We start from the raw sequence: 22,185 nt of genomic DNA on the forward strand, positions 1-22,185 counted from the left end.
ATCCTCATTTTAGGCACAAGAAAAGATGATTGTTCTAGAGAGAAAATATATTATTTGGTATTGCTTTAAGACTATAAAAGAAAAGAACATGTATCTTAACATTGTTGCTAAATTTGCCTTGGTCATGGGAACATTTTGAAAAGGACGTGAATTTAACTAGTTAAGGCATAGGTGAGTGCAGACTATCTACTTTCATTTTGAGGATTGAGATCACTCGTTCAATAAATAATTATTAAGGGCCTACTTTGTGCTGCCTGTTCTTGGTATCCAGTGATGGATATGACGGACAAGGTCCCTGTCATCAAGAAGTTCGTTGCCTATTAGGGCAAGATAGACATTTTAACAAGAACTTAAAATACACCGTGATAAGCTGTTTGATATGAGAAAGACCAGGTGCTGTAGGAACATGAGAAGGAGACACCTGACAGACATGGGTAGGACAAAGAAGGCTTCCCAGAGGCAGTGACGTCCAGGTTGGCATCTAGAGATGAGCATGTTGATCAAGGGAAGAGTGTGGGAGTAGGGGGTGGGGCAGGGGTCTTCTCAGAATAGCATATTTGGAAATAGGGTGAGCAGATGAGGCTAGAAAGCGAAGCAGGGACCAGGTCTTGAGGTTTTGTGTGGGTCAGTTTGACTACATGGCAGTGGGAGAGGAGTGATATGCTGAGAATTGTGTTTCTGAAAGCCCCTCTGGCATCATTGAGCAAAATGGATCTGAGGGGTGAGATTGGAGAATAGAGACTGTCAGTTGTAATCTTGTGTGAGGGATGCCATTGGCCTTGGTGAGCACAGCAGCCGTGAGGCTGGGGAGAGGGTGGATTTGAGACACCTGGGAGCAGGACTGGTGATTGAGCATGCGTAGATGAGGAGGAATGGAGTTAGGGTGGAAGCCTGGGTCTCTGACTTGAGGAGCTGGTGGATGGTGGTGTCGTTCACCAGGCCGGGGAGCAGTGGAGGAGGAGCACGTTTAGGGGTCATGCTTCCGTTTCAGACACATTGATTTGAGATGTTTTTAAGGAAATATGCAATGCATCTGGTTCACTTGATCTGAAGGCCAAGACAGATCTGAACTAGAGATAAAGCTTAGACGTCATTAGCTTAGGTGATATTTGAAGCTGTGGCATTGATGAGGTTTGCCTAGAAATAGAGGGAGAAGAGAAAAGGTCTTGGAGCAAAGGGAAGTGGAACAACCTCCTAAAGCAGATGAGGAGGAACAACCAGAAAGGTGGGCAGAGCACTGGGAGAAGGTAGTTTCTCTGAAGCCAAGGGAAGCAATATTTCAGGGAGGAGGGAATGATCAAATATGACACAACTGCAGAAAATCAGTAAGGTGAAGACTGAACACTGTTCCTAACAGTCGGGTGAGGGCGACTTGGCTAGGGCAGGTCTGTGGCGCTGACTGCAGTGAGAAGGCAACGGGTACCATGGGCGACAGCCACACAGCACAGAAGAAGCAGGGGTGGCCGGAGAGCTTGTTTGTTTAAAGAGTCGTTTAAATGCTGATGGGAAGAAGGAAGGAGAGGCTGACAAGCCTGGAGAGAAAGTGAGAGAGGAAGAGGACATTCCGAGCCTGAAAGTGGGGGGCCGTTAGCCTTAAAGCTGTGCTGGTGATGCATGTGTGGGCTTGGTGGCCAGAAGGTGGAGAGGCGCCAGCGGATGGTTGCCCTCCTTCGTGGTGGAGGAGGGAGGAGAGAGAATGGAGAGAAGGCAAGGATCCAGGATTCAAGGATGGTGATGGCTGAAAACAGCTGTTGGAGAGTAAAGGAGAGAAAATAAAGGGTTTGCAGGTAGCGTGGAGGACTAGCTGAGGTTGAATGCTGTGAATTTTAGGTTGACACCAACATTGCAGGATGATTTTTTTGCAGATGTTTTTGTTTTGTGTCATTCAGTTGCATTTTCTTTTCCAAATGTGGGTGACATTAAAGAATCCACAAGATTAATCAGTAGTGGAGAAATTGTGTGCTCAGGTAAATCAGAGAATATAACATAGAGTTAATGATTCAGTCACTATACATCTATTATCAGGCTGTCTTAATGCTAGAGAAAAATTCCTGGATTATGAAGGAGTTCAAAAATGAAACGTAAAAATGTTAGCAAAAATGCATGACGTGCTAGTAGATTAATCCATCTGTTCTCCAGGTGCTGTGGGCTGGCTGTCAGTGTAACTCCAGTGGGAAACTCTAGGGAGACCCAAGAAATGCAGGCTAAAAAGAGCCACAAAAACTTGAGTTTTTGTGGAATTGAGTTTCTTCCATTGTGTGTAGAAAGTTGACTTGGAGCTAGACGATGGAGAGCAGCCCCAGAAAACTTTTTATGCTTTTCTTTTTTTTTTCAGGGATTCCTCTCTTAGATTCTCTCTCTTCTGGATGTACCCTCCAAGAAACTTTTTGTTTCTTTCTTTCTTGTTTTTTTTTAAAGATTGGCACCTGGGCTAACAACTGTTGCCAGTCTTTTTTTTTTCTTCTGCTTTATCTCCCCAAACCCCCCTGGACACAGTTGTATATCCTAGTTACATGTCCTTCTAGTTGTGGGATGTGGGACGCTGCCTCAACGCGGCCGGATGAGCGGTGCCATGTCCGCGCCCAGGATCCGAACCCTGGGCCGCCGCAGCGGAGCGCGCGAACCTAACCACTTGGCCATGGAGCCGGCCCCTATGCTTTTCTAATAAATATAGAGTCCTCCACACGAACAGACATTTTTCCACAGCAGACATACAGATGGCCAATAGGCACATGAAAAGATGCTCAATATCACTAATCATCAGAGAAATGCAAATCAAAACTACACTTAGATACCATCTTATACCCATTAGAATGGCTATAGTCACCAAGACAAATAACAACAAATGTTGGAGAGGTTGTGGAGAAAAGGAAACCCTCATCCACTGCTGGTGGGAATGCAAACTGGTGCAGCCACTATGGAAAACAGTATGGAGAGTTCTCAAAAAACTAAAAACAGAAATACCATATCACCCAGCTATCTCACTACTGGGTATTTACCCAAAGAACTGGAAATCAACAATTCAAAGAGGCTTATGCACCCCTGTGTTCAGCACAGCATTGTTCACAATAGCCAAGACGTGGAAGCAACGTAAGTGCCCATCGACTCATGACTGGATAAAGAAGGGGCGGTATATATATATATACAATGGAATACTACTCAGCCATAAAAAAAGACAAAGTGATCCCATTTGCAACCACATGGATGAAGCTTGAGGGCATCATGTTAAGCGAAATAAGCCAGACAGAGAAAGACAAACACCATATGATTTCACTTATATGTGGAATATAAACAAACTTACAGACCAAGAGAATAAATTGTTGGTTACCAGGGGAAGGGAGGTGTAGGGTAGGCACTAGGGGTGAAGGGGCGTATGTATATGGTGTATGACAAATAATAGTGTACAACTGAAATCTCACTGTGTTATAAGCTGTTATGACCACAATAAAAAAAATTTAATAAAAAGGAAAGTCCAGGTCAGAAGTCTCTATAGCACGGAACAGAGAGATTGTAAGGACAAATAAATTACCACCATTACCACCATAACAATCAGTCAGTCAGTCAATCAATAAATGGTCCTCCAGAGAGAGTGCTGAGAGTAGTCCACTTGTTTGCTAAGTCGTCTCTCAGGAGTGTGTGATGAAAGCTACAGGTTTGTCAGTGATGCCAGAGTTTGTCTGGTAGGGAAATGTCAGGGTAGCTAGGTGTAAACTGTAGTTGTCCCACAGGCTGGCCAGTCAGCCAACGACGCCACTGTGAATATGTATAAAGCAGTGCATTTTTGGAAACACTCAGTGTGCTAGAGACAGTGGATGTCATAGTGAGACCTGAGTATCATTATGTGTCATTTGTAAAGACATTACTCAGTTTGTTTCTCGATGAAAAAGTCCACCAGAATTCTATGATAAAATTGAGAACATTAAAAAAAAATGAACCCTCCACAAATGGTATGTAGACTATTTCATATAACTTGGATTGCCACACTACAAAGAGCTCAAGTCACACCCGGGAAGGACCCTGAGAGCAGTGTGTTGTGCGTGCCTGCATGCATGTTGATTGTTTTCAGAATATGCAGCCTGTTCTCCAGGGAAGACTGCTGCTCCAGCCCTGGCCAAACCCAAATAGAGAAGCTTCCTTAAACCATAACACCGATGGGTATCAGTTAAAACAGCGTTTTATTATACTCTTTCTACATTGGAAAGTAATTTTAGTTCAACAGGCTATGAGTATTAGGTTAGATTTCTTAGCCCTCTTTGATAGTTTTAACAGGGAAGAGTACATTCTTCATTCTAAGCTTAGAAATCAAATGTAAAGTGTATAACCTGTTCTTTGGATGAATATTTACCATATTCATGGATTACAGATGCCTGACATGTGGAAGGCATCAGGTGGATTTTGAAGCATGTGCTAAGCTGCTGAGGTGGCCGTGCTGTTTTCCCTGGCCAACCGGAACGTGTTAAAAACAGCAAAATCCCCACTGTGTCACTTTAATCCTTAACTTGAAGAAGGGAATGTTTAAAAATTATGTATTACCACTATTATTTTTTTCATATCTGTTTATATATCTCACTTCCTCATTACTCTCTTAAGAAGGGACAAACATTTTCTCGAATAAATGCATGCAGCAACAAATTATTTACCTAGGTAGGTAATTAAAGGCATTTGGAGCAGTAACAAAAACATGTCGTCTGACCCACGTTAAAGATCTCCCCGTAGTCATTCCTCCAGTGGCCCATCTCCGGTCACTCGGGTACAGTAGTGTCCCGTAATACTCTGGTGGAGTCTTTGAATGGAAAACTACAAGTGTGAGCAGAGCACGGCTGCTCCATGGTGAACTTCAAGCCTGTTGATGGCTTTCTAATCTCATGAAGGAGAGAGGCTGAGGCTGAGCTCAGGCTCCCCTCCCTCCAAGATTCATGTTTCTCCTAGGTGACAAGGTCACATTTGGGTCCTTAAGGAAATGTCAGTTTTGTCTCCAGATAGCTAGGGAATAGTAAATGTTTCATGCACAGTAGCCAGACTAATTGTAAAGAAGCCATAAAATTGAGCTTATGTTTATTCAAGAGATTGCATTATTATAATTACTTTACTAGTTTTTCTATTTAATTTTCAAATACAATCATTTCATTTTTTGCCATTTCTTATTAGGTCCTTATATTTTGTAAAATAATATAATACTGCTTGAGTAGATAGCTAAATCTTTGTGTAGCTTGAATGGCACAGGAATTGATTATGGAAAGGTTGTTTGCTGTTTTAAAGGGTCAAGAGTTAAAGCTAGTGATTCTGTTTTTTAAAGGTAGACTGCAGATACATGGGAGGGAGAGCATTGTGTTGGTTTTACGTGTGCTCCCAGTGGTGTCTAACATCAGTTCTCTGGCTCTCTTGCAGAGTTCTCTGGGGTGCTGCATCACTGCCACATTCTGGCGTCTGAGATGGTCCATTTCATTCATCAGATGCAGTATTACATTACATTTGAGGTACCTTCCCATCATCTATTGATTTTAGTTTAAATAAGTCATGCCTTCTGCTTTTGTGTGGTGCATTTTGTAGAAGACCCTGTACTGGGAAGAACGTGACTTTATCCCTAAGTTTCACGTTATTGTTTCTCAGGTGCTAGAATGTTCCTGGGATGAACTTTGGAACAAAGTGCAGCAGGCCCAAGACTTGGACCATATCATTGCAGCACATGAGGTGTTCCTGGACACCATCATCTCCCGGTGTCTGCTGGACACCGACTCCAGGGTAAGACTGACGTGTTGTTTAGAAACAAGAAGCAACAATAATAGTCTTCTTTCCTTGGATTCCTGTCAAATGGGGCATCTTAGAAATTGCCTGATGCCCACATTTGTTGAGACAAGTTTATTTGTTATTTGATCTTCCAGGAACACTGATTCTGAACAGAATTGGAACAATAGTGCTGAAACAAGAACATGCTCTAAAATGGGTATAAAAATGGTAAAGGGTATGAGAACACTCGTTTATTTCCTAGATGTAATAATAGTGTCTTCTTGTGGTTGTTGAAAAGAGAAGAGTTAATCCTGAGTGATGCTTTTGAGTTACGGAGGGGTAACATCTGAGCACAGTGAACCAAGCAAAGTGCCGTAAGGACAGAACGAGCGGTGGGGGCCTGTCCAGAGGTGCAGGAGAACGCAGCCTCCAGGCTGCATGTGCGTTTCCTCCCGGGGATGGCGGCCTGCTCTGCTCTCCGTCCTGTCTTCATGAAGACGGCACCAGCTGCGAGGGTTAGAACGTCGGTGTCTGTGCAGGTGAACCTGAAGCTTCCTGGGCCCACACTTCTTTCCTTTAAGCCCTGTTGTCAAAGTTGCATGTTCCATGTTGCAAGTCTTCCTGGAGTTTTGATTTATTCAAAGATCTAGGGAAACAAGGAACACACTGCTTTCACTTGAAACAAGTATATTGTGAAGTAGGAGGCAAAATTTCAAGTACATTTTTGGCATTAAATGTGCAACTTCAGAGAAGTTTTAGGCTTGCAGAGGGCTGCTTTGGACTAAACCTCCACTCTCTTCAAGGGTCCTTCTGTGGGAAATGCACCGCTTGAAAGGGCTTTAATTTTGTCTGCATTTTTAGTATATCTGGTTAGTCAGCCATGGCTAGGAAAACAGATATTTTGATATGCCAAATTTCATTATTAAAGAATTAGCGGTCATGTGTGTTAAAAAATCGCTCAGATCAAAGATGCTTCTATATAGAATATTTTTATAAATAATTTGAAATAATGGCACAAGAGTAATTTAAAATACTTTGAGTGTAATTAGTAATTTAAGAAATGCACATCTCAAGCCTTTTAGCCTCTATTGCTATTACTTAACCTCATCCTTATCAGGCTGAGATCACAGAAAGTTTGTGCATTGTCTGTCAGTGACACATTTATTGTTCAGTAGTTGTAGATGAGTGTCCTGATACACTCTCGGATGAGTCGAGGTTGTAACAGCTAGGACATTGTTCCTGGACTCGAGGCCTTTGCTGCCATGTGTGTGCTGAGTGTCCTAGTCAGTACAGGGACTCTGCAGGCAGATGGACCGAGGTCTCAGTTCAACTTCACAGCTTGTGCCCCAGTGTTCTTGTGTTTTAAAAGGGCATGATACTCCTCTCTGTAGATTTGTGAGAATTAAATTATGTAATTCACATAAACTGTTTATCATAGTGCCTGGTACCTAAGTGTTAGTTGCTACTGTTTTTAAACAATTAAAAGTCACTGTCTTGTGTATATGCTTGACAGAGAGATTTATGAGAGATTTAGTGCTTTTCGGAAAATGTGTGAACTACTGAGGTTATACCCACACTGAAATCGGATTAATTGTGGCAAATAAGGAGAACTCAGTTGATAACATAGGAGTTTTAACCCACTTAGATAGATGAAAATTCTGTATGAAACGAGTTAAATAGTCATTCTTCTTGCCTCTGGAAGATTTCCACCGATATGAACAGAGTCCAAGGAGAAAATATTTTTGCCTATAGCAAGGTTTTCATGTGATAATGGAATGTTTACGTGAGTTTGTCTCTACTGACTTCACTGAGGGAGTCATTATGCTAAAGGCTTTCTAATCATTTCTGAAATGGTCCCTTGGCTGATGGTTTTGCTTTTAATTTGATGGTTTGTTTAAAATGACCACTAGAGATGTTTTTGTTTTTTAAGAAACTCAATATATATAACAGATTAAAACAGTCTGATCTTGGCATGAATTGTATATTTTTATTATACCACTTAGTAAGAAAAACAAGGCTGTTTGATACACATAATTTTGAAGGTGGAGGTTGTGGCATGACAGTTGTACATTGTGTGTACATTTTTGTAATTTGTGTTTGTGCGTTGTTGAGAAAAATCTCAAATTGCAGTGAACTGTTGCAAACTGACATCACCACAGAATGCACTTTTGTACTTGTCCTGTATGAACAGATTGCTAAAAGGGGCCCATAGCACCCTTACCTTGAAGTAAGCAGCAGAAAATCACCACATAGATTGTTCCAAAAATAACTTTTTATTTGACCACAATAAAAAACAAATTAGAGGAAATAAATCTTTATTAAAAACAAAAAATTAGACCATCTCCATCTTTTGCTTTACTTTTTTGTCATAAAAATAAGACCCCTCCAAGAGAACAAACCACTTTCAGGATGAGCACAGTGTTTACTGTATGAATCCCAGGGTCTCCGTTGTAACCAGAGGAGCAGCTTTACCTGCGCGGCTGCTTCTATCGGCAAATCAGTGTGCGTGCGTCATCCTTTCCCACAGTGCATTGTAGTAAATGAAGGAAAACGTGAATTGTTCATTTTGTGATATCTGCGTTCTCTTGAGTTAGGTTATTCCGGGAGCCATTTAGCAAATACTAGTGAGTTTTGTTTCCCTGAAGAGTCAGATGTTAGCTCAACTGCTAATGGTGCTGCCACAACGAGGTGAACCAGATCTGAACTCCCATATTGCGCCCCTTCGGAAAGGGGGAGTGTTTTAGCAGACAAGGTCGCCCTCAGGTGATGGGGATGGGAATGGCGCAGGTGTCTTCACTGCTCTTCAGTTGTCTTCAACAGCGGAGTTAGGCCAAGGTCTCTGTTTCTCCCCAAATCAGCTTGGTTGTGTCTTCCCATCTGTGAACTGGAGCCTCTCCAATTATCTAGGTTTCTTTTATGTTGCTCAATAAAGTTATATCATTTTTCTCCCATAAACATCTTACACATCTTTTGTTAGATTATTACTACCTTTGTGGAATTTGGCTGGTCTATAGGAGTGCTATTAATTTCTTTATTTTGATCTTTTATCCATTTTTTATTCCAAAATTTTCTAGATCTGCTTATCCTATTTTTTTTTTTTTTTGGAGGAAGATTAGCCCTGAGCTAACATCTGCTGCCAATCCTTGTTTTTGTTGAGGAAGACTGGCCCTGAGCTAACATCCATGCCCATCTGCCTCTACTTTATGTATATGTGGGACACCTGGCACAGCATGGCTTGACAAGCGGTGCATAGGTCCACGCCTGGGATCTGAACTGGCAAACCCCAGGCCGCTGAAGTGGAGTGCACGAACTTAACCACTGTGCCACCAGGCCAGCCCCTAGATCCTATTTTTTACAAGGAAAAACGGTTTTGTTTCTTTCTTTCCACAGGGTATGCCTTCTGCTGCTTTTTCTTGCGTTAGGGTGTTAGCTAAGTTGACTGGGAGCTCAGGTGAGACTCCTCACCTTATTCCCGAGATTAAGGATCTGTTTTCTTATTTTGCCATTAACTGTGGTGTTTGCCAAGACATCTGATAGGACCTTTCTCAAATTGAGTAGGTCCCTTCGAATACTAGTTTGTACTCGAAACTAGTACTAGTTTACATGTTTTGTATAAATTGTGAGTGGGTGTTACATTTTAACACGATTTTTTTCTTGAACTATTGAAATTATCTTTTTTCCCCCCAAAATTGTTAACGGACTTTTAAAAAATCTAAGATGGCAGAGGATGGAGTTAATCCTCCTCTTCAGTTGTGGCACACTGCTGACCATGCCCACAGAAGTCCTCTGGTGGTTGTTGGGTTTAACGGTAACCTCTTCACCAACTCTGCAGTTCCCCGCCGCTTCCCCACGGCTGGCACCAGTGTCAGTGTGTTTGCTGTCCCACCGTAGGTATATATATGGTATTTTGAATGGATATATTTTATGTTGACATAAATGATTTTCTGCTGTAGATCTCATTCTGTTTCCTTCTTGTTTCTGTGCCACACTAAGAGAACAAATAACTAAAATATGGTAGATTTATACTGAGGAATACTCTGCAACACTCATAAGAAATGAACTAGAAATATGTACTGTGACATTGATATGTTTTCAAAACATGTAGAGTTTTTCTCCCAGTGTTAAACCATCCTTTCATTCCTGGTATAAAATATGATACCCCGTTTTTTTAAAACCTTGCTGGATTTTTAAAAATACTTTATTAAGAATTTCCTTTCTCATATTCTCCATGTCTGGTTTTGGTTTGTGTCACCAAAAGAAAAAAAATTGAGGTGCTTTCCTTTCCTTTCTAATCCTTGGAATAATTCCCGGCCCAGCTGCTCACTGCTAGCTTTGGCATGTGGGCCAGCGCTTGGGGTTTGTGAGGTTGGTGTGAGCTCTGGTGGTGATGTGTGTGGAGGGCTTGTTGCTGTTGCTCTTGCGGCACAGCTCCCTGCTCTCCGAGGGCCTGGTGCAGTGCCTGCTGCCTGGTGGTGCTCGGTGAGGGTCTGATAATGAGTCAGTGAACGACGAGTGAGCACTGACAATGTGAGTTGATATCTTGTTTTGTAGTATCTTTTTACTAATTATCAATATTCTATTTGAAAAACGTAGTAATAAGCATAATGAAGTCTGTTGATAAAAAGAAAAACATTTCCTTTCTCTTTAGGCACTTTTAAACCAGCTTAGAGCCGTGTTTGATCAAATTATTGAACTTCAGAACGCTCAAGATGCAATCTACAGAGCTGCTCTAGAAGAACTGCAGAGACGATTACAGTTTGAAGAGAAAAAGAAACAGCGTGAAATTGAGGTATGGTTTTTATACCGGTGGATTTATTAATTTAAATAATAAACTTACTGCCACAGTAATCACAAATGTAACAAGTAGCTTTCCTGCGGAAATATTCACAAAGCTGAGGCTGTGTTCCCATCTACATCTGGAGCCCTGAGGAGGTACTGACTTTTAAACGGAGTGGTCACCATCACTATCATCATCATGTTTTACAAAACAAAGACACCAGTGTTCACGAGAATCACAGATCCCTTGCCACGTTTCATTAGTAAATGTTGAGGTGTCTGTGTTGGTGTCTCTGCCGCGTGGCAGCCTGACACTGCCTCACTCTGCTATCTGAAGCTGAGGGGTGCACATATACACATGGGAACCAAATTTCCGCACCTGTGGCTGTTTTCAGTGACCCTGCCAAAGTATTTCATGTCTTCCATGACCTCGAATTACAAAGATTTATTGAGCAAGTTTGGTGTTTTATGGGATTTCTCGTATTTGATATAATCTTTTTAATCTTTTACTTTTTCAAGTTGCTTATTCCTGGGGTGGTGACAGATTTTTCAGTTAATATAGTTTGTTTAGTTTTCTTTTTGAGTATTCCCTTAAAATTTGTGTTAGAGGGTCATATTTAGGTTGGAAAATTCACAACCAGTTAGAGCACAAGTTGTTTCTTCAGGAGATTTTGGAAATAGGTATAGCACTTACTCCATTTGTATTGCCAAGAGCAGTTGCTTCTGATTCTGACATGTCGGAGTTTGTGACGCAGAGACTCCTGGCCCATGCCCTGGCACGCCTCGGTACCGGGCAGACTGAAGATTCGACCCCGACTGTAACTCAGTGGCTTTGTGTCTCTAGGTGACTTGACTTCTCTAAGATGTAGTGTCCTGATTTGTAAAATGGGAGTGAGTTACTTACGTGTGGTGAGGTATGCCAGTTATTTAGCGTTTAGTAAGTATTCAATAAGTGCCAACCACTGCTGTGATTTTTAAAACTGCCCACATGCCCCAGAGAATCTGCCCTTCTGGAGGAAATCTGCAAAAACTAGTCCTTAGAATTGTCACACTCTGAGAATAGCATGGCAGCCAGCTGTGTGGGAGTTGATGGTTCCCTCTCCAGACTGTTAACCGTCCGTGCTGGAGTGGAACAGATCTACATAATAAGTCAGGTTTATTCAGTGTATTTTATTCAGATATGCTTAGGGCTACGGTAGGAGATCTAAAAGCTGAAACTGTATCTGAGAAGTCATTTAAATTCAGTAGGCAAAATAATTTATGAAGCGGTCATTTAGACCTAAGGTCCACTGAAGTTTTAAAGAGATTATGCAGAAGACTCAGAGAAAGGTTTCAGAACCCTCCTGCGAGGATGCTGTGCTGGAGTCAGCCCTTCCTGCTTCACTGTCAGCATTTTGTCCTTTCTTTCTCTCGTGCTGCTGTTGGGCAGAGGGTTCCTAAGGGTCCTCTTCCTCCTCCAGTCCTCTGCTTGCTTTCCACTTTTCTCTTCAGAACTCCTACATTTATGATGATACTTCCAATGCAAATTTAGGATTAAAGGGCTTTTCTTTTTTTCTTTTAATATGTTAGACATTGGAAATCTTTGTTTCTAACAGCTTCCTCCATTGTTATCTGACTACACTTACCCCCACACACTGTACACACACCTGTCTTAGAGCGAGAGTCGTGGTACTGCCCCCAACAGTGTAGCAACAGTGTGGTTAGTGAGCAGTGTGTCCCGCTCGGTGTGTGCATGAGATTCTACGTCGTAATGCCCCTGGGAATGGTTACTCCCATGAGGTCATGCCAACTCAGTACACAGGTGAATTGATCTCATTTCTGCTTTTAGTTTTTAGGGATAGCTTTTAGTTATAAAACAAAGTTGGATTTAATTATGTAAAATAGCTACTTGTTTCCAAAGTCAAATCTACAAAACAAAGCATTTAGACAAGTCTGGCTTTTGTTGCTCTTCACTCTGTACGAGTCTCTGTCGTGAACGTGGGTGTAAAGCCCAGGAGAATATCGCCAAGCTGTGATATATTGAAGGATGGGCCTTTACCAATGAGTTCCAGGTTGTTCCAAGAGTGCAGAGCTCTTCTGTCATTCTAGTAGAAATGTTACAATTTACCACAGTTATAGACTGAAGGAGAAAGATTTTGTGATCGTCTCAATAGATAAAGTAATTTAATTCCAAGGAAAATCTGGTAAGTCTTGTCTGAGATATCTACAATGAAGCATCATACTTAGTGGTGTGGATGGATTGTGGGGCGAGATGCTGTCCCCACTTTATTCAGTGTTGCCCTGCGGGCCAGCCAGTGTTGTAAACCAAGAAAAAGAAATACAAAGTGAGAGAAAGAAAGAAAGCTGTCTTTTTCCCTTTTTTTTTTTTTTTTGGCAAAATTCATGATTGTTGACATAGAAAATCTAAAATAATCTTTAGGTAAATTACCAGAATTAAGAAGTGAATTTATGAAGGTAGCAGAAAACAAGGTCACTATGCAAAAATCAATTATATTTCTTCCTATCAGCAACAAACATAATGAAGTTTTAAGAGAAATGCCATTAAAAGAAGATTAAAATGTAATAAAACATATGCAAGACCTCCATACAGAAAACTGTAAAACAGGGCCTGGCAGCCTGAGGTTTGCAGACCAGATTTGCCGCCTGTCGGTCTCTGTAGACAGTGTCGCTGGGACAGCCGGGCCTGCTCGTTCCCCTGTCTGTGCTGGCTCTGTGCTGCAGCGGTGGAGCTGAGTGATGTGGCAGAGACCTTAGGGCTCCCAGATCCTAAAATACTTGCTTTCTGGTCCTTTACAAAAAAAAATTTGCTGACTACTGCCTCCCCGAGAGATGTTAAAGGACCCCTAAATAAATAGAGGAATATATGGTGTTCATGGATCCCACTTCTAATTCCAACAGTTTGTGTTTTTGGGGGGATAGAAAATGATAAACTAATTCTAAAATCTATGTGGAAATACATAAGGCCTAGCATAGTGAAGAGAATATTGAACAAGAACAGAATTAGAGGATATGCATTTATAATTGAGTATACATATACGCTCAAGACTTCCAATATAATTACAGTAATTAACAGTGCTGGCTCACGGGGGACAAGCCAATGGAGCAGAATAAGGTCCAAGAAACAGCCCCACACGGTTAGAGTCATCAATTCTTCATCGAGGTGGCCCTGAGGACAGTGGGGAATAGAGCATCAGTCAGCGGGGTTAGGTAACTGTGTCTTGACCCTACCACCCACCCCATACACACACATACAAACAGCCACCGTGAGGTGGTTGTAAATCTGAACATGAAGGTAAAATGCTGGAGCTTGTAGAAGGCAACTTAAGAATAACTATAAAATAAGTTAAAAATGAATCATTCTCTTACAATTAGTAATGTCTGTTTATCAAAGACACCCTTAAGAACATGAAAAAGCAAGCCTATAGCATGGGAGAAGATATTTATGTACATGTAAGTGACAGCTGGTAAGTGACCAGAATGTATAAAGAGCTCTCAGGAATCGATAAGATAACTCCTTTCAAAATAGGCCTCAAATTTATGAAAAGGTACTCACCCTCAGTAGTCCTCAGGTAAATGAAGGTTAAAAACCCCCAGTGATATGCATTACATCCCCAAGAGAATGAGTAAAATTTTGAAGTGGACAACAGTAAATGTTGATGAGGATGTGAAAAATTGAGAACTGCTATACCCTGCTGGTAGAGGAGAAGCTGTTAACGGCCGCTTGGGAGTGCTGGCTGGCAGTTGACTAAAGCTGAATTTGACGATACTCTGACCCAGCCTGTCCACTCCTACGTACATACTCAACAGGAATGCATTCTTAGACACTGCAGACATCATACCTTGTAGCTGGGTACCTCTGAGAGGGGAAAGTGGTTGTGACAGGAAGGGCCCGAGATGTTCTTCTGGGGCCCTGGTAACGTCTTGTCTCTTCATCTAGATGGTGGTGCCTGGTCTGTTCATCTCGTGACAGTTTTTCATGCTTGTCCACTTAGGATTCTGGTACTTCTTTGTATGTATTATACTACAGTAAAGTAGTATATTTAAAAAATTTGTTTAAAAAATAAAAGTTTGGTAGGAGAAGAAGAGATAGGAAGTAATATAAATTTTGTAATTTCATCAACTTTAAAAACCCAACATCAAAAAATGTTTTTTAAAGCTCATAAGTGTATTAAAAGATATAAACATGAAAATAATGTCTTTTAATGTCAGGGAGCAAAAAAGAAGGAGGACACTAATCATTATTGCTCTGATTAGGCTGTCAATGCCATCTAAAGTAAAAAATGATGAAAATGGTAAGTTTTGTGAAGCTGTAGTTATAAAGTTATGCACTAGAACATAAATATAAATCTTCCAGATTATCAGAAGAAACAAAGACTATGTAGTGAAAGATTACCATCCTCAAGTAAATCAGAAAACATTTCATATATATATGACAGAACCAAGACCAGACGTACTGTCTTATCAATAAAGGTAACTGAGCTGAACCCACCTGCTGAAAGAAGAGGACTCTCAGTGAGAGACACCGTTTGGTTGGTCCCCTTGGTAAGTGGGTTGGATTACCTGTGGTGGAGGCTGGCTCGTTGCCTGGGAAGACGTGCCGGTTGCGAAGTTCTGGTGTAGAAGAGACACTTGGAACAGGGTGATGTAGAAAGTGTGAAGAGAAAAGAGTGGAGAAGACACACTAAGGAGGTGAAGTTCTTCAAAGGAAAGTAGGCTACAGATAGGGCAAAAAGCAGTAAACCAGGTGAGGGTGCCCCGTGACAATGACAGGTGCAAATCATGAGGACCGAAACAGTCTGGTATCAATAGTCATAAAATGAAGAGTAGGAACTACAGGAAAAGTGGATCAAAACACGTCACTGTTAGAAGTATAATTCAGTTTCTCTCAGACCACAAGAGCTCAGACGCACAGAAATGACTAGGACGTGATGATGAAACTCCATCCTCCTCAGTGCTTATGTTAATACACTAGAGAGAAAGTAAGTAAACTAGACGCCCCACTTGACGCTAGGAAGGCAACCGTGAAATGCCCCTGAGGGGCCGGAGGCGATATCTGGTGGTGACAAGAGCGGAAGTTAGTGAAGCGGAAGACAGAACAAAGGGGCTAGTAAGATCCAAGACCAGCTTCTTTTGGGGTATAAGGGATGGTGGGGAAATAAGCTATTAACTAGCCCAAGAGATAACGGGAGGAGAAAGCACAAACGTACAGAATAAGTGAGGAAAAAACCATATATGATTTTGCTCAGTTTTATGCAAATAAACCTACATACTTGAGGGAAATGATTTTCTATACATTTCCAAAATGGACCCCCGAAGAGAAAACAGATTCTGAACAGAACAGCTACCAAACCAGAAGTAAAGTTGTTGCGTAGTCTGCCGCCTGAAAGGGGCCGGGTTGACAGTACCGAGAAACCCCGCCAACCTTCCAGCAGTGATGAGCTTGAGTGCTCAGTGACTGTCCCAAGTCGTAGAAGAGGAAAGCTCCCAAATTCTGCTTGTGAAGGTGACACCAAAATGCAAGAAGAAAGACCAGCTCTGGGTTATAGAGATTGAGAGAAAAAGTCTTACGTAGAATGTCAGTGGAAAATATTTAACAGAATATTTAAAGAATAATGGACCAGTACTGGGGTTTATTTCAGGAATACAAAGGGGGAGGAAATCTATTAATGTAATCTAGTGTGTTAACTGATAAAAGGGAAAGAATCTTATGATAATTCCTATATATGCTGGCTGAAAAGGCATTTAGTGAAATTCACCACTGATTGAGAACAAGAGTAGACATAGATGGATATTTCTCCACTACAAAAAAATACGTCATGCTTGGGGGAGATAGTAGGAAGCATTCGCACTGAAGTAGAGAGTGACTGTGAGGTTTAAGGGGTGCCACTACCTTCAACCACCTGGTTCCACTTTTATGTATGCTGTCTGTATTAAAAACGTGTACAGGATGACAGAAAAATACAGGGTTATTTATTACAGCATTGTTTGTAACAGCAAAAGACTGGTGAGCTTGTGACGAATTATCTAAATTGTTCCATGTCACACAGTGTAATACCATGGTTATTAAAAACAGGGAGTTCTATGTGTACTCATATGTACTAATATAAAATATTTCCAAGGTACATTATTAATTGAAAAATGTAAGCTGATGAACACTTTGGCATAGAAAATGGTCGCAAGTGTTTTAGCAGTCCAGGGGCATACAAAGCATGCATCCCCCCTCCTAACATTCCATCTCAGTCCCCCTCTGACAGCCTCTCCATCCAGATTTTCATGTAATTTGGTCCTTCTGATTCTTCAGGGCCAGTGGGGAGTGACAGCAGCAGAGGAGGAGGAGGAGAACCAGAGGATTCACGAATTTCAAGAATCTATACCAAAAATGTGTTCACAGCTGCGAATATTGACACACTTCTACCAGGTGTGTGTTAGGGGAAGAAAACCGCTGTGCGAATCCTCCCCTTGCTTGTTGTCTGTAATTGACAGGTGCCGTCAAAATGATTTGGAAGGAGTCATTTCCATCAGCCAGCACTTTCTGTGCACGTGTGAGTAGCAGCCACAGAGGGGCCCACCTTGGCCGGGACCCTTCCCGGAGCTTCTGGGCTGCCTGCTCTGTGGTGCGGCCGGGACTGGAACCCCGGCCTGGGATGGTGCTAGTGTTTGGCCGTGGGTAGGAGCTCTGGGAAGACGGCTCAGCCTTCTTTGTGAGTCCGAGGTGTGGCATGTACTGCGGGCCCGCTGACGGTGCCTCAGGATCACAGGTGCGGGAAGCTGTGGTGAGAGGAGCCCAGGAGCCAGGGCAGCTGGGCTCGGAGGGCGGGGTAGCTGAGTGGACAGACCTGAAGTTGCTGAGAGAAGCCGACTGACACGGTCTCTGTGCTCTGCTCCTTATTTCTATTTTGTGGGCTTGGTTTCTGATTGCATCTGTTTCTCAGTGTGATTTTGGTGGTGGAAATATAGATGAAAAGACTTTATGAAGAATTTTTCCATTCAGTTACTGATAACTATTGGAAAGACAAATCAAGCATTGACCTCCGACCTTTGAACCTTCTGTTTTGTGTGCTGATGTATTCCTGTGGTTCAGAACATGAAAGGAAACACCACCGCCCTGTTCCATGGGACCTAGTTTGCTTCCCACAGTTGTCATGTTTTTTAATTTTGTATTTTTCTTCAGTATCACTAAGGGCGAAATTTGCCTGTTTTGCAAGTGGTCTTACTCTGACATTGGCCTACTAGTGCATTTTTCTTGAAAACGTGTTTCATAAATGGTGGTAATGACTGGTTTATGCTCAATGCCAAAATATCGTTATTGGCCAGATGTTGTGATTAATGAGCTACCCTCTTGACCCAATGTCATGTACGTAGTGTGTTCATTTCTTAAAGATGGACACCTGATGGTCACTTCCATACTGTTCATTAAGACGATTGTGCAGCTGCAAAGGAGTAACATGTAACTTAAACACGTGCCCATGTGCGCATTTCTAAAAGAGACAATGACGGCTACACATTTCCTGAGAGAGTTAAGACTTTTCTTTTTGGTGAGGAAGATTGCCCTGAGCTAACATCTATTGCCAATCCTCTTGTTTTTTCTAGAGGAAGATTGTTGCTGAGCTAACATCTGTGGCAGTCTTCCTCTGTTTTGTATGTGGAATGCTGCCAAAGCATGGCTTGATGAGTGGTGTGCAGGTCTGTGCCCATGATCCAAACCTGCGAACCCTGGGCCACCAAAGTAGAGCACATGAACTTAACCATCACTGGGCAACCCCAGTAAATTTTTTTAAAAAGTAATCTGAATCAGTATAATCCCAGTTTTACTCAAATTACAGTGTTAATCATTATAAATCATTACCATTCAGATTTCTTTTTCTTAACAAAAAAGTCCTTTTTGGTTCTCTTTGTATTGGTGCTTGTAACGGCAGGATGTTAAGTCATTTACTGCTTATGACTGCTCACTGAGAGCCCCAAACCGTGGAACGAAATGCTCCTCAGATTTCCTCGTAGAGGGTTTCACACATCATCTTGTTTCCGTTTCATGGCTTAACAGGAAGTCACTGTCTATATTTTTAGCAATATCATCCTTAGGAGCTTTCTCCTAAGTCGTCTTTTACCCAGGAAGACAAAGTGACATTCGCACACAGGCACGCTGCGTGCTTGTTCAAATGTAAAATTACCGTGTCTAATATACGTGAGTCTCCGCACGTGCCAGCTCTCCAGGATGGCCCTGGAAGCAGGGAGAGGGAAAGTGACTGCTCTTCCAGTTGGGGAGGATGGAGACGGATGTGTGGTGTTTCAGTGACTTCTCCCTGCAGATAAGGACATCTCCAAACTGGAGCTGTAGAGACGAGCAGCCCTTACCTTGGACAGACAGGTGTCTGCCAGCCGTGAGATAGGCCGTGGAGCCTGGCGGCGTGGAGATTGTACTTACTGAGTGCCTTACTCAGCCCTGAACAGAAGCAGTCCGTGACTCTGTCCTGTCAGAGTTTTCATAAACTTCCATCATATCCCATCATCTTTACAAAGCCCCCTTGAGAAGGAGGTGTTGGGGCCGCCCTCTGCCTGCCCTTCAGGAAGGCGAGCACAGCCTCCCGTCCGCAGAGGCCCTGGACCCTGAGGTTTAGAGCCTGGTCTCACTTTGTTCCCCGTCAGGGCTTTATGGTTAACGTTCCCTCATAACTCACGTGAAAGATGAAAGGGGCAACTAACACGAAGTTTTCTATACAAAGTAAAAGAACAGAATGGGTTATCATCAGCTGCTTGGCTGTTTTGCTTATTCTTGTACAACTCAGGGCAAAAAGGAAAAGTCTGTCGGCTAGTTCTTTTAAATAAAATGTATGCTTTGCTAATTTGTATTGTATAATGGGCATATTTCCTGAACATGGGCTGCCGTTGGCTCTGTGAACCCAGAGCAGTTCTTGTCACCCAGACGCCTGCCATGGTGGGGTTCATGTGAGACTTGTGGATTTGGGAGGAAAAACAGCCCCAAGTGAGATGAGAATGGTGGGATGTGGGATGGGCTTGTGGACACTTCCTTTCTGAAACGAGCGTTTCACTCTCTGTGTCTCTTTTCAGGGGATCGTGCAGCAGTTTCTGGTGCTGCTGACCACCAGCTCAGATGAAAGTCTCCGGTTCCTCAGCTTCAGGTTGGACTTCAATGAGCATTATAAAGCCAGAGAGCCAAGACTCCGGGTGTCCCTGGGCGCCAGAGGGCGGCGCAGCTCCCACACGTGAGGGCTTTCGTGTCCTCCGAGGAGCCGCCCCTGCTATTAATCGCGTTCTTAGACACAAACACTCACATTCAAATTCTCAAGGTGACGAACGAGCTGCGGGCGTCCACCGTTCCTGCCCACAGACGCTTGGGTGTTTCCTCGGCGTGGCGTCTGGCGGAATCAGTCTTGTTTTTATACATCGGAGTGGAATCTATTTGTAATATCACTAAGTTAAATAGGCTGGTTTGCACTATTAAAATTTATTTCTAAAAGTCTTCATATTTAAAAGATACCACACTTTGTGAGGCTTCTTAAACCCTCGTGATATAATTTATATTTGCCACTTAAATCAGTTTCTTTTAGCAAAAACTAGGGCGGTGGATATCCATCAGTTAAGGTGGTGATGTCATCACTATTTTTTTAACATTCTCCTTAGAGGCAATTTTTTGTTAATATAGTCAAATTAAATTGAAACAAAATGTCCCTACTAAGAAAATATATAGAGCATTTTATTTTGTTTTTAGTGTTGTAAAATATTAAGAACCTTTATATCTTAGTGCGTTTACACATGTTTATTGTTCTTTTCTCTTCCTTCAAAGTTTACATTTTTATATTTAATTTACTCTTTCAGATAGAACTAGAACAGTGTAGAACAAAGTAGGAGTGACGTGGAACAAAAACATCTGTCACCTGAAGCAGTATGTAAATATGGGGACTAGAAAGTTAATGAAGTATTTTATTTTCAAAATTCTGATAAGCATTGGAAAGAAATTGACTTGGATAATGAAGATTTCCTTTTTCCTTGCCTATTTTTTCATTGTAAATATTTATATACTACTGATCAGATGTTGGAGGGAAATGTTTTTGTAAAATGTCATATCGAGTCACATAAATCTGCCTTTATTATGTTGCATAATAAGTGAAAACTTAGAAAATTAAAAGCGATTATCTTTCACATGTATTGGTTATTTCTTGAATAGTCTGTGGAAAGACCCTGCGCTCACTGGCTTTGACAGAGCTTGATTTACTGTGCTTCAGTATATGAATATTTCATCAGTGAAACCAAGAACTGAGACCGCGTGCAGCTCTCGGTGTCGAGCCAGAGGGAGTGCCACCACTCACTGCGTGCGTGACGTGGCCCTTCACTTACCTGCTGTCACACCTGCCTCCTTTGGGCATAGTGTCCCTTTAAAGTAAAAGGGCCGTCAGGAGTCCTGGCTGTGCAGAAGTGAATCCAGCGACGGGTCAGAGCTGCTTAGGATATGGTTTTAGTTTTAGTTTAAAAATTTGTAAAATCAGAAATCTGGAGCAGGTTTCTCTACTGCAAAGCATCTCAGAAATGATGGTGTTTTGTGTATCCCCAGGAGGAATTTCCCAAAGCTTTTTGCCCTTGGAACCTACTTTTATTTATTTGAAGCCTTCTCCAGAGAGTAATCCTCAGTAGATAGCACTCTAGAAAATGCTCCTCTAGATTTGGGACTAAAACTCCATTGATGCTCAGGAGCCATCAAGTGATGAGGCCTGATCTGTGGGTTCTGGAGGAGCTTCTGAGAAGGGCCCTCTGTGGAGCCAGGACGGCTCTTGTAGGCTGGGTTACAGGTCTCACTGAGAACAGAGCTGTGAGTCTGGAGGATGGAGGCAGAGACCACAGAGGGTCAGGGCAGGCCAGCGGTGGTGGGTGGAGGAGACCTTGGAAGAACTCATCTCAGACCCACTGAAGATGTCACTTTAATGGACAGGCAGGCCTGTCACAGAGCAGGGTCTCATCAACCAGAATCAGCAAGGGCTTCAATGGATTGGGGGCCCACACTGGAGTGGTTGAGATGCGAGAGCCTGCCACAGGGGGTGAGTCGTCTCTGGAGGCAGAGACCCCAGCATGACCCTGGGAAGGTCACTTCTTCATCCAGAGAAAGACAATCGTCGTAACTTTTGTAGGTTGTAAAGATTAAAGATAACTGTCTGCACAGCCTCTGGCTCAGTAGGTTCTTAATGGTGCTCTTGTGTTCTGGTGGAGTGAAGCCTTTTGCCCTGGGCAGCTCAAGTAAGCCCAAGCTAGCTTTTCTGTCATGGAGGACACCTCTCATCTGCCCAGGAAGTTCTGTTGCTGTGCTGAAGGCACGTTTATCCTTGGGCAGAAGGACTTGTCGCTCCCCTGTCCTCTTGCGTTCCCAGGCTTGACTGAAGAGGGGAAGAGGCCTGCCTTCCACGTCGTCAGCAGAATGCATGGCGTTGTGACTCTCCCATCTCTGGAGGATATGTCCTCCAGACTTTAAAATGTAGGACAGAGGGGTACAGCCAACTTGGAAATCCCACTTATTAAGAAGAGAGCACTTCATCAAATAGCCGTGGTTGTACTCAGATTGCGTCACAAGGCACGAAGTCTCTGTGAAGGGACGAGTGTCACCCATACGTCCTGTTGACAGCTGAAGCTGCAAACTGGGCTCGTGGCCCACGGTAAACATGGGCTGCTCGTGGCTGG

The 22,185-nt window shown here is 42.6% G+C and overlaps 1 protein-coding gene across 2 annotated transcripts in view; it reads left to right on the plus strand.

Annotated features, from left to right (window-relative positions):
* TUBGCP3 (tubulin gamma complex associated protein 3) overlaps positions 1–20,663 on the plus strand; it is an 83,149-nt gene extending 62,486 nt beyond the window's left edge. For both annotated transcript variants that reach the window (XM_046664314.1, XM_046664315.1), the window contains 5 exons: positions 5,389–5,477; positions 5,611–5,742; positions 10,376–10,516; positions 16,805–16,921; positions 19,570–20,663. In XM_046664314.1, coding sequence (XP_046520270.1) covers positions 5,389–5,477; positions 5,611–5,742; positions 10,376–10,516; positions 16,805–16,921; positions 19,570–19,728 — 638 coding nt within the window. In that variant the 3' untranslated portion in view covers positions 19,729–20,663. The remainder of the gene's footprint in view (positions 1–5,388; positions 5,478–5,610; positions 5,743–10,375; positions 10,517–16,804; positions 16,922–19,569) is intronic.
* The last annotated feature ends 1,522 nt before the right edge of the window (positions 20,664–22,185 follow it).

This window comes from Equus quagga, chromosome 6 (genome assembly GCF_021613505.1).
Source record: "Equus quagga isolate Etosha38 chromosome 6, UCLA_HA_Equagga_1.0, whole genome shotgun sequence".
Taxonomy (NCBI): Eukaryota; Metazoa; Chordata; class Mammalia; order Perissodactyla; family Equidae; genus Equus; species Equus quagga.